The 12,708-nt window shown below is 38.9% G+C and overlaps 2 protein-coding genes across 5 annotated transcripts in view; both read left to right on the top strand.

The window, feature by feature from the left end:
- hspa5 (heat shock protein 5) overlaps positions 1 to 12,708 on the top strand; it is a 113,647-nt gene that overhangs the window by 52,661 nt on the left and 48,278 nt on the right. The window lies entirely within an intron of this gene.
- dnm1a (dynamin 1a) overlaps positions 1 to 12,708 on the top strand; it is a 46,091-nt gene that overhangs the window by 9,525 nt on the left and 23,858 nt on the right. For all 4 annotated transcript variants that reach the window (XM_063889955.1, XM_063889956.1, XM_063889953.1 and 1 more), the window contains exons 3-14: positions 112 to 261; positions 424 to 627; positions 1,215 to 1,313; positions 2,398 to 2,558; positions 3,257 to 3,399; positions 3,473 to 3,608; positions 5,177 to 5,244; positions 5,920 to 6,058; positions 9,836 to 9,922; positions 10,418 to 10,488; positions 10,602 to 10,653; positions 11,830 to 11,841. In XM_063889955.1, coding sequence (XP_063746025.1) covers positions 112 to 261; positions 424 to 627; positions 1,215 to 1,313; positions 2,398 to 2,558; positions 3,257 to 3,399; positions 3,473 to 3,608; positions 5,177 to 5,244; positions 5,920 to 6,058; positions 9,836 to 9,922; positions 10,418 to 10,488; positions 10,602 to 10,653; positions 11,830 to 11,841 — 1,322 coding nt within the window. The remainder of the gene's footprint in view (positions 1 to 111; positions 262 to 423; positions 628 to 1,214; positions 1,314 to 2,397; positions 2,559 to 3,256; positions 3,400 to 3,472; positions 3,609 to 5,176; positions 5,245 to 5,919; positions 6,059 to 9,835; positions 9,923 to 10,417; positions 10,489 to 10,601; positions 10,654 to 11,829; positions 11,842 to 12,708) is intronic.

The raw sequence follows: 12,708 nt of genomic DNA, 5'->3' as shown, positions 1-12,708 counted from the left end.
CATCAAAATGTGTTTTCTTTTATTTATATCTCACTGATATCTGAACACTTCCTCTTTTTTTTTTTTTACAATTGCACTTAATAATCTGTCTCTTATTAATTTATCTTCCAGAATATGCTGAGTTCCTCCACTGTAAGGGCAAAAAGTTCACAGACTTTGACGAAGTGCGGCAGGAGATCGAGGCAGAGACTGACCGCATCACAGGGGCCAACAAGGGCATCTCCCCTGTCCCCATCAACCTGCGTGTCTACTCCCCTCATGGTGAGAGACACAACTATTTCTTCACAGATTTGGGTTGACTTGTTTTGCATGTGTGACATCAATAATTTATGTACCAACAAGCTTTTTATTTGGCAACAATCTGCGTCTGAAGAAGCTCTTGTAGTTTGCTTAGCTTTGTCCTGTTCCCTTTTCTCCTCACAGTGCTGAACCTGACCCTGGTGGACCTCCCGGGGATGACCAAAGTGCCGGTGGGCGACCAGCCTGCAGACATCGAGATGCAGATCAAAGAGATGCTGATGCAGTTTGTCACCAAGGACAACTGCCTGATGCTGGCCGTCTCCCCGGCAAACTCTGATCTGGCCAACTCTGATGCTTTAAAGATTGCCAAAGAGGTCGACCCTCAGGGTGAGTGTATGCACACACACACACACACACACAGACAGACACACACACATGATCACCCAACTCAGTCTTCATCAGTACTTAACTATGTTATTATTTTTGTCTTTTAAAAATAAATAAATTGTGAAGCATAAATGTTTTACAAATAAAGATTATTCAAGTCAATGATTTTTATCAGTATAAAAATAAAAAATTAGTCCAACTTGTCAACTGTAGTAATACAATACTTCCTTTGATTTTCATTTAGAAAAGCTACATTTTCATAAAAAATTCATTCAAAACAACGCTTGAGAAACATTTCTTACATAACATTCATTGTGCAGGATACTTAGTATATAAAGTGTTTCTACCTTGTGATATTTTTTCAAGTAAATTATGTTAATATGCTAATGCTAAAACAACACACATTGCTGCACATCATGTATTTACAGCATAGAAATGATTTCAGATCCATTTTAGGATTGGTTTGCTATCATTGTGCTGTGTGTGTGTGTGTGTGTGTGTGTGTGTGTGTGTGTGTGTGTGTGTGTGTGTGTGTGTGTGTGTGTGTGTGTGTGTGTGTGTGTGTGTGTGTGTGTGTGTTTATGTAGGTATGAGGACCATTGGTGTGATCACAAAGCTGGACCTGATGGACGAGGGGACAGACGCTAAGGACATCCTGGAAAATAAGCATCTCCCACTCAGGAGGGGTGAGTACACACACACACACACACACACACACACACACACACACACACACACACACACACACACACACACACACACACACACACACACACACACACACACACTTTTTTTCTTGCTCTCCTTTTAGGGCCCTAAGAAAACACTCTGTTTCCCTCTTGTGGTAGTAAGGCAGTCCTACTCAAAAAAGCTCAAAACCATAAAAGAAATATAGAAAAACTGTGGATGGATTGAGGGAGGAGGTCGTGTTGAAAACATTACTGAGTGAGAAATCAAAAGACAGAGAGGGAAATGTGGAAGAGAGAAAAAGTAGCGATGAAAGAGTAAAACACTGCATGTTGGAAAGAGTTGGCGTGTGTTTTGCGGGCTGCCCTTTATTGCTATGTGCTGATGCGGTACTTTTCTTTTCCATTTGCACTTGGTTAGGACCCAGGCATGTGCTTTTGAATATTTTCCATGTCTTTTGTTTTTTTATATGCCCCCTCCCCCTCTTTTTGTTGCTCCCCGTCTCTCTGTCTAATCTGGATGTTCACATTTTACAAGGCTGCTGGCTCACAGTTGCATTTGTTATAGAGCATGAAACAGCCTTTAAGCGAGGGATGCATGAGAAAACTTAACTGGAGGGGAAATAGGATCCGCGTGACCTGAACTCTCCTCTAACTTTTTATTCTTTCTGTCTTTAAAACTTGGACACACACATAGAGGCATTAATCCATCCACCCTTCCTTCCTCTCCTCTATTCATCCTTTGACTTTATTCTTTTTTTACTCCTATGTCTTCTGAAATATAGTTTTTAAAGATTATTAAACTCAATTTTGAGCAGTTTGGTTCTGGAGGAGCTGTTCATTTTTGGTTTAACTGATCCAACCCCGTTTAATCTTGCATTAGAGAAAAGTGGGGTTGCGCCGGGCTCCTTATTTTCTACATATGAAAAATCTTCCAGTTAAATTTCCCATCAGGCCACAGCTATTTAATCTGTTCCAGTCTGTTCTCAACATTTCCAGGAAGTGATAAAAAGAGTTGGATCTGTTTTTCTGCAGATCTCTCAGCATTGCAGACTGCATTGTAAAATGTCTCTTGTGTGTCCAGGTTACATTGGGGTGGTGAACAGGAGCCAAAAAGACATAGATGGTAAGAAGGATATCAATGCTGCTATGGCCGCTGAGAGGAAGTTCTTTCTCTCCCACCCTGGATACAGACACCTGGCCGACCGTATGGGCACGCCCTACCTGCAGAAAACCCTCAATCAGGTGTGTGAAAGTGAAACAGAGTGAAAGTGTAAGCAACAGGTGACTGTACATTGAGTCTTTATTGAATCACCACAGATCACATACATCGAATTATGTGTCTGATTTTTTCAAGCAATGTCATTTTAATATTCCCCATATTCCCGGTGATCTATCCAGTTTTAATTGAAGTATTTTGATCATTTCCTTAGGTATAATTTCTAATACCTCACTGTTAACATAATCAGTTACAAGTAAAAGTCATGTCAAAGTATGCAAGAATAATCAGGAAAAGTATAAAAGTACTCAATGTAGAAGTAAGTTCTTTGTACGTGTTTTCCATTGATGTCATTAGTAGATTATCATTACTCGTGCATTAATGTAAACGTAGGATTCTTACTGTTGTAGTTTGAGTTAGAGCTCAACTTGATATATTCCCTAATAATTATTGTCATTTGGATTGATCTGCTGATAAACTTCCAGAGTAAGTGATCGATTTTCTGGTGTGTTAAATTCACCAAAATGTGAAAAATGCTTTTAAATTACCCAGAGACTGAAATGAAACGGTCACAATGTTTGCTGTCTCCATACCTCCAAGAAATAACATGAAAAGTTAAAATATAACCTAAACTATGAACACAGTCACCAATTCATTCAAATTAAAATTGCCTTAAAATTGTGGCACTACAGTACTAAATGTATTGACCTTTTGACCTTCACAGCAACTGACTAACCACATCCGAGACACCCTGCCGGGCCTGCGGGCCAAGCTGCAGAGTCAGCTGCTGTCCATAGAGAAGGAGGTGGAGGAGTACAAGAACTTCAGACCTGACGACCCGTCCCGCAAGACCAAGGCTCTGCTGCAGTGAGTACACACAGAGGAAGACATGAGATAAAAACTGAATAAAAGATTGAACAATATTTCTGCCTCTCCTCAGGATGGTACAGCAATTCTCTGTTGACTTTGATAAATGTATCGAGGGCTCCGGGGACCAGATCGACACCGCTGAGCTGTCAGGAGGTGCCAGGATCAATCGCATCTTCCACGAACGCTTCCCCTTCGAACTGGTTAAGGTCTGTGTCTGCCATATTTAGTATTTTGGGGGGAGATTTAGTTCTATTTATATAATAATAATGCACTTTATTCATAAAGCTCCTTCCAAACGAGAAAAGAAACAATAAAATAATTCAGAATTCAGAAAAGTATGTTTAAATGGAAATAACATGAACCTGAAAACCATATAACAACAGAAGACAATAACATAAAAAGAGATGTTGGGAATCTTGCATTTATAATTAGCTTCTTTATTTTTGATCAAATATTAACTTTTGTGAAGTGATTTAAAATATGTTACAATTATAAAACTCACTCATAACTTCTGTCCTATAGGTGTACATATTTGTGCTCAGGAAATTCCGGTGACCTTTAATTAGGGCCTTAGCTCGACAGAGTCGGAGCGAAGACTTATTGAAGCTGTAGGGATTATTTTTATTTATTAATACTGCAGTCAAAAAAGGATACACACTGACTAAAAATGTAAAGTAAGTAAAAACTGTGTGAAATTGCCATTGTGTGCAGCTTTAATGGTGAAGGAAATACCAGAAATGAACCAGAAAAAAATAAAGAAATTCTTTATATCTTTGAGAGTTTATAAGAAAGATGAGGATATAAAAATGTCCTACATGAAACACATGTTCTCTCTGGTTCCCTCAGGTCTCTCTTATTCTGGGTTTCTCACCCCGAGATTCCCCCCCCTCAGTTTAACAGCTACTTTTCCCATTGTCCTCTCTTCACACTCACCTCACCATCACCTTCTTCCTTCTGTTTCTCCCACTCCGTTTTCATATCCATGCACATTGTATCCCTCCCCCACATCCTCTCTGCTCACCTTTCACATCATCCGTCCTCCCCCATCCTCTAAGCATTTTACCTCACCCTTCCTCCTTTTACATGTTCAAACCTTTCCCTCTCTGTTAGCCTGTCCCTCCCTTTCTCTCCCTCATTTCATTCATCCCATTCCTCACCCTCCCTCTGAGGATATAAATCGTACTCTTTGTGACGGAGGCTTTAGAGAAATGGCCTGTCAGTTTCCCCACTGTGAGAACAGAGCAGGTTGCTTCCTAACCAGAAGCTTGACTCATAAAATCATTAGGATTTATATGTTTATGATACATGCTCTTAAGGAAAAAGGAAGCTTTTTTGAAAAAACAGGGAATGAATGAGTAATTGCAGTTAATAAAAGTCAGGTACACGAAATATAAAATATAAAGCAGATTTCTATTTAGAAGGCCAGCTCTTATACTTCCAATGGAACAGTTAGTATGAGCAACATTTGTGGGGGAGTAAAGTTTGCCAAAGGTTTGCAGTCTTCCTGTCGACAAAATAAAAGCAAATAGGCTATAAAAAAAAAAATCTAATTGTAATTATTTTGACTGATATTGCAATTGGTATGTCATTTGAGACGTGTAAGTTATTGTGGTGGGATTTTAGTGAGGAATTTAACTGAGAAATTTCGATTTTTTGCCTAACATTTTGAGCCTGTGACTTGTGATTTGCTGACATGTTGTTTAACATAAAAATATGAATAAGTTATAAAAAATAAAATAAACACACGTCCCTGTTGTCTCTATTTGTTTTGCAGATGGAGTTTGATGAGAAAGAGCTTCGCAAGGAGATCAGCTACGCCATCAAGAACATTCATGGAATCAGGCACGTAGCCCCTCTGACTCACCCCTCCACCCTCTTCCTTCCCTCTTTACTTAATCTTCGTTTCTTTCTCTTTCGCTCTATCTGAGTCACTTCTGCTGGCCAGACTGCTTTAACTGACCTTTCTTGTCTACTCACAAAGACCTTTATTCTCACCTTTGTTGAATACTAATGGCATTAATACACTTGGTGTGTGCTTAAACTGAAAGAAAAGTCATAACTGTATTGTCGAAATGCCATAAAAATAGAAACCTTATCTAGACTTGAATTTGATGCCCAAAAATTATTTTAAATAGTCCTCAGCCATTAAGATCAGATAATAACAGGATAAAGTGAGAAGGAGAAGATGTTTGATTTGCGGGTAAATGTGGACAATGTTCAAATAAATTATATTATAGAGAATTTTAAATACAGATTTCTTGAATTTAATTGATATCACAATATATTTTCTAGAAAATGTTAAATTCTAGCTCTATCCTTTTTCTTTGTTTCTCTTTCTGACTAATTTGTGTCTAATTATATTTGGGGGAAAGCTCAGAAATGGAGGGGGATTCTTTACAATTAACACTCTGAAATTAACACTTTTTACCCAACCCTCCTTCCTCCTTTGTTCTTCTTCTCCACCATCCTCCTCTTTTTTTTTTTGGCCCTGTGGCTGGTTTTCTATCTGTCGGGCAGAACTGGCCTCTTCACCCCGGACATGGCCTTTGAGACCATTGTGAAAAGGCAGATTGGGAAGATTAAAGAGCCTTGCACCAAATGTGTGGACATGGTCATTTCTGAGCTAGTCAATACGGTTAGGCAGTGTACCAAGAAGGTAAACCATAAAAGTAAACAGTGGATAGCACTTTTTGTCTTCAACCCCCATCTGCAAAGTCCCTCTGCTGTTCACTCCCTGTACTGTAACCTGCCTGCCTACTGTACGCTTCGGACGTGTCTGTCTGAACAAGGCTGGCTGTTGTAGAAATCTGTGCTGCAGAAAACCAGTGTGGAGGCTGAGCGGTTATCAGAATATGGTTGCCGATAAAAGATTACATATCAGAGTAGACTCAGGGATGATTTTACCATTCATCTTTGAATCGTTTTCATGCACCTGTTCATCTTACAGAGTTACGTCAGTTTGGTGGTTTTGACACAGAAATTATAGTAAAATTGACTAAGGACTGCCAGTATATGTGCTCTTATAGCTCTTATATAACATGACCACTGTTTAAATTCCATTTCCATTTCAATTTAAAATAAGAAAAAGCTAAATGTTTTCCCTATGGAGTTTTTTTGCTGACAGGACATTATTTTGTTTGTGCAAAATATTACTGTATAGTTATTTTCATTTTGATTGCACATATATGTAAATTAGTATGTTATGTGCACAACTGAGAGCTGGCATTTATTGTGGAATTTGGACACAGTCTTTAAACCTCCTGCTCCTCCTCTTTGTGCAAGGGTTGTTTTAAATAGATTATCACCACTAAGTAATCATATCAAATAGATTTTTGTAGATTTACCAAAGTAGTTTTCACAGTGCTTGACTAAGATACTCTTTTCACTGTTGTTCAAACACAATGGTATTCACATGTTATCATCATTTAGAGTGCCTGGCAGCCATATCGGATGACCTCAGTGCCCAGACTTCCTTGTGTATGAGGCTGCAGCCGTGCACCTGCAGCAGACGGGAGCCATGACATTATTTTTGAACTGCTCCTCCACAGGCGTCTGGGCCCGCTCTCTCAACAACAGACGCTTGTGAGTGGGCCAGTAGAAAAAGCAGTAGTCTTTATCCAAATTGATCCACTGTGACCAAACCGTTTTTACAGCGGTTGGACTGCAACAACCTGGAGGCCCTGGGATAATAAATGTTAGGCTCCCAGTGGAAGTCAGAGGTTTAAGAAGGAATGGATGGAGCAGAAGGTCACACCAGGGGGGATCAGGGTGTTTTGGCTAACCGTTGGGGTGCACAGCTGCTGTCTCGTGGTGCGTTGCTTTGAGTTTTTGGCTGGTGGAGATGTGCAGACTGGAAGCTCTCTCTATATCTTCTTCTATCTCTCACCCTTTCTCTCTATGTGCTCTCTATTGATAGAGAGAGACTCCAGTGCTATCCTTTTGTAGAATGACTTCAGGGGAAACCAAATGTCTCACATGCATTTTCCTTCTTCTGTGCTGTTTACCCCCCACCAAAACCTTCACACGTCTCCTTGTTGTTTATCGTGTTTCTTCTTTTCCATCTCCAATCTCCATCCTCCTCTTTTGTGTAATGCCTTTTCCCTCGCCATCTGTTTTCACTCTTTTGGTTTTTTTTGTTCCATCGCCTTCACTTTTTCTTCGTCTGCCCATTCCTTTGAGTTGTCTTACACATTTTTCATTTGCTACTTTTACTTCTCTTTTTTATCAACCATTTTTTGTTTTCTTTCAATTCTATGTTTCTCCTCCCCTCCGTGCCCCCTGCCTATCCCTACAGGACGGGGCTGTTCACCCCTGATCTGGCTTTTGAGGCCATAGTGAAAAAGCAGATCCAAAAGCTGAAGGCGCCCACACTGAAGTGTATAGATATGGTAGTGAGCGAACTCACCTCCACCATACAAAAGTGTAGTAACAAGGTAAAATGCAAAAGAGAAGCTAACCACCCTTTAGTATTGCTTTTAATCACAGGTAGGGGTAGACCGATGGCTGGGCATTGAAATCAGGGGATGAAAGAGCAAATGTCAAAAAGTATAATGGAATACGGCCCACACATGAAACGTATGCTTTTCTTATATTGTTCTTCTTAAAAATATATATAAACATATATTACACAGTAGTATTCAGGGGGTTAATAAGCCCACTTTTCAAATGAATTGAGTCAATTAAAGTTGATTTTTTAAAAAACGAATCTTAGTTGATAAGAAAAAGCCTGATAACATATTTGCATAACAAGCTTGAAATATACCCTTCATAATTATAAATGAAAAAATATCTTCCTAATGATTGAAATTTACTGTAGGTTATGCATATTCAGGGCAGGTCTAATATTTACAGATTAAAGCAAAAACACTAAATCTATATCCCTCAGCCAGCAGAAATCGGTCAATCCTTACTTCAGATTTTTCTGCTCTAACTATTAAGTTCGCATTTATTTGGCTTATTATGAGTATTTAACAAATTGTTGCTTCTCAACCTGCATGATAAATACTTTTCATTTATATTTGACATCATGTCTAAAACCCCTTTGATTTCAGTTTTGTTAAAATAACATTTGCCCTGTCAAATTACAATTTTAGTGACTGATTGTGCAGTTCCACTCACTGACCCAAGGAGTGTGTTTTTATTTCTCTTTTGTCCTCTCCATCCTGTCGTCCTCTAACCCTTTGAACCTGCTGCTTCCTTGCAAAACCCAGCGTGACTTCCTTTGGGTTTCTCTTCACTGTCACACTTTTATCTTAATTTCACCTTCAGAGACACACAGTATTTAAATATACTGTCTTATAGACAGTGGTGGGGAATATCACAAAGGGGTCAGTTTGAAATCTTCCTCCATCCTCCTTTCTGCCATCCCTGCCTCCCTGCTCGTTTGCATTGCATGTCAATCTGAATCACTGTGAGTGCCTCGGCCTGCTGGCTCATTTTTAAAACACAAATATTTTGATATGACCCTGAACACCTCAGCCTTTGTCTATCTTCAAGTTACAATGCACCTTTCCAGAGCACAAATGATGTCACTTTCAATTGATTGAATACATCTACAATTTACTGGCTTTGTTTTATTTTTGAATATTTAACATTCATCTGAATTAAGCTTTGGTTGCTGTTTCAGCGTGAGTTATTTCCAACAAATGATAATGTGACCTTACATGTTTTGTTGCTTGTCATCAGACTGAAATGTATCTTAACACTGTGTCCCATTCAATTTGATTCGGCGCGAACACAAAGAATTGACTTGCACAATAATTGACACTGTTATAAAGCTTCTATTCATTATGGATGTCGTCTGCTTTGTAATTGGACCAAATCCAGGAAGCAGTAAATCTGCTTTAGAGCCAAAAAGAAGTGCATATCTATCACTCAACAAAACCATCTGACAGACATGAAAGATGCATTGTAACTTGGAGAAATCAGCGTATGACTCTCTTTCTTTCTGTGATTCTGTTTTTCTTATTTTTCCTTTTTCTTCACACTTCTCCAAGTGTGTTTTGTGTCTCATTGGAGGCCCACCAGCGTCTGCGTTCATGGGTTTGCAATGAGCTCATGGAAAAAAAGACCCACAGTGTGCTGGGAAAAGGAAGCTTTTCTGCCAGAAAACATTGTTTATTCCGTTTGTGTGGTAATATCACAGACTTTGCACTATTCTCACTATTCTTCTACATTTGTTCCGTACTGGTAACAAATGGAAGATTTGATCATAAAATACATTCTTAACTCAAATCCACCCACTGGTCCAAGACTAGAGCTTTGTCTGAGATAACCCTCTTTAAAACATCACCCGTTTGATTATGTTTCGGTTGTGTATTCTGTTGATTCAGTGGAACTGACTGTTGTGTTTCAGTGAGGTGAGAATGTAGTGGTGTGCTGAAAGTTGTGTGTGTTGTTTTTACTACCTACACACTTTGCTCTGTGCTCACAGCTGGCTCAGTATCCCATGTTGAGAGAAGAGATGGAGAGAATCGTAACCCAGCACATCAGGGACAGAGAAAACCGCACCAAGACCCAGGTATCACAAAATCAAAAACCATGAATAAGGACAAAGTGAAATTGTATTATTAATTCTTACATTTCATAACTGTCAGCATTATATTCAATTATCTAAGTTTGTTTGGAATCTTTAAAAATGATGTGATTACATTCTTTTACTGCATTCGTTTTCACTAGGATTGTCTACTTTTTGACAAATATATGCCACAATAATCAATTTAAATATAGATCAAATGTGTTTAATAAGTTCACTTTGACTTTGAATTTTGGTAGTTCCAGTTTTTAATGGTAGACTTACAACATCACTCATGATAGGTTGAATGTCGGCCTAGCACACCCAATGTACCTAAAAACAAAATCCTTGCGAAGCTATGAATTGATCTTAAGTAAGTTGAATAAAAAGTGGACATTTACGGATCTATCATATATATGAATGAATCTTAATGTGGTGTTATGTACTTTTGTATTTGTAATCTTTGGCACATTTGTAAATAAAGCCACACTCTCTGTTCAGGTACTGCTGTTGATAGATATTGAGTTGTCGTACATGAACACCAATCATGAGGACTTCATCGGATTTGCAAAGTGAGTTACTATTTTTTCCTATAACGATCCACCGTCACTGCGGTGATTTGTGCTTAGACATTTAGCAGTTCATGTGCAGTTTAATACCATAATCCAATCTTTTTTTTGTCTAGTGCTCAGCAGAGGATCAGCCAAATCAACAAGAAGAAGGCTGCTGGTAACCAGGTACTTTGATCACACTAAACACACTGTCATCACCATCAAATACTGCCAGTTTTATGAGAATTTTACAGGTTTTACTACAGCTATAGAAACAGGCTGAACTCTGGCGTGTGTTTCATCCGTTGGCCAGCAACGTAACATCTGAACTTCATACAGTCTTTCCCTGAGGCTTTATTCTGTTAGCACTCAGCTCTCTGTTTTGTCCATGCTAAATGTAGCACGGCTATACAGTATCTTATTACCATGGGCATCAGTCCATGCCTTACATAATGCAGTCCTGTACAGCGTGTGCACATGTTACATACTAATGTACAGCAGTCATCCAATTTTGAAACATTTTGTCCTTTCGGTAGAAATCAAGGATAATCCAAACAATCTCATTAATTAAAAACACACACATTCTGGCAATGCAACTAAACCCTGTCAAAAATGTAAGTCTCCACCTGGATTTTGAACTGCATTGAATGAACAGATATTTATTATGTTAACATGACCGTTTTTTTCATTTTAGGAAGTGGATAAGGTCTTGTGAATTTATTTTTTAAATAATAGTTGCAAAGTTATGAAACAAGACAAATAAAATGTCTAAACTTTCTTGTGGTTTTGTTTTTCATGGCTTTACTTTAAACAAAACTTAAACTATGAGCACAATAAATAGGATTTGATGAATGTGGTTTATAAACACAACATTCGACAGTGGTCCCTCCTTTTTGGCTCAACAAGGGTTACGGTGATTGACGACAGGTGAAGGCCCACCCCAGATGTCTTGCTACATTTGTTCGGTGCTGGCCGTTTTCTTAGCTTCCTTTGGGATACGTGCTTGCAATTTAGCACCTGGTTGCTATATATTTTTTATATCTGATGATTCCAAGAAACGTCAGAAATTACAGGCAGGGCCACACACCTCTCTAGGGTCAAATAACAAAACGACATTACCCGGTCAAGGACTACACATACTATACATATGAGGTAAAATAAACACACATTGCATGATTTACATTCTGCCTTTGCCCTTTGAAAGCATGTACTTCTCCTATTTTCCTTTATTTTAATCTTGTTCTCCTTAGTTCTTACTGTTCTGGTGTTTATATTCTGTTGCTTCTTGTTTCCTTTGAGTGATTTCTCCCTTTTCTGTGTCTTGTCCTCTTTATCTTCCTCCCTGTGGTGTTTCTGCTTCAGGATGAGATCATGGTGAGTAGAGTGTGTGTGTGTGTGTGTGTGTGTGTGTGTGTGTGTGTGTGTGTGTGTGTGTGTGTGTGTGTGTGTGTGTGTGTGTGTGTGTGTGTGTGTGTGTGTGTGTGTGTGTGTGTGTGTGTGGTTGTGTGTGTGGTTGTGTTTGCGTGTTTATGTGTGTAGATCTGTGCATGTCTGCAGTTAGGCTCTCATGCGTCCGTGCTTCTGTCTTTACGCTCTGCATATGATACATGTGTCTATATATGTTTACGTGTGTGTCTCTTATGTGTGATGGATTTTAGCTGATAGTGGATTCCTGACTGTTTGTGAAATGAGCTTCATGCTAACTACCAGTAGACGGGCAGGTGGCTGAAGTTGGGGATGCTTGGCTGCTGCCCTTTCCTTCTTTCTCAGCTGTGTCACTTACACAAATACACACACTTACACTAGACAATGTACTGTATCATCCTACACAGCTTCTTTTAGTTTGGTGTCTCTGTTTGGAGAAACTAGTCATGTCTTTAACCCTGAGGCAGGTTAGCTCTGGTGGTGAATATACAACCAACACAAGTAATTGAACTAGAGTCAACGATTCAAAGGCTTTGTGTGAATGTTGCAATTGACGTGCAAGTAAAAGCAGGAAAAAAATATATACATGTAAAATAGAATACGCTGTTAACAGAGTGTAAAAATAAATAGTGCACAGTGGAATAAAATATGACTTATTGTTATAATAAATAAATATATGAGCTGTAAACGGACAAATGCTGTAAAGATATAAAGGCTCAGAACAGAGCTCAGGGGTTTATCAGTTATATAAAGAGACGTTTAAGTGTGTTCATGAATGGCATCTCAAAGAGGAACAGAGTGGAGACCAAATAGATT

This window comes from Eleginops maclovinus, chromosome 8, assembly GCF_036324505.1.
Source record: "Eleginops maclovinus isolate JMC-PN-2008 ecotype Puerto Natales chromosome 8, JC_Emac_rtc_rv5, whole genome shotgun sequence".
NCBI classification, from domain to species: Eukaryota; Metazoa; Chordata; class Actinopteri; order Perciformes; family Eleginopidae; genus Eleginops; species Eleginops maclovinus.
The sequence above is the reverse complement of the archived record's forward strand: the minus strand, read 5'-3'. Positions and strand labels throughout refer to the sequence as shown.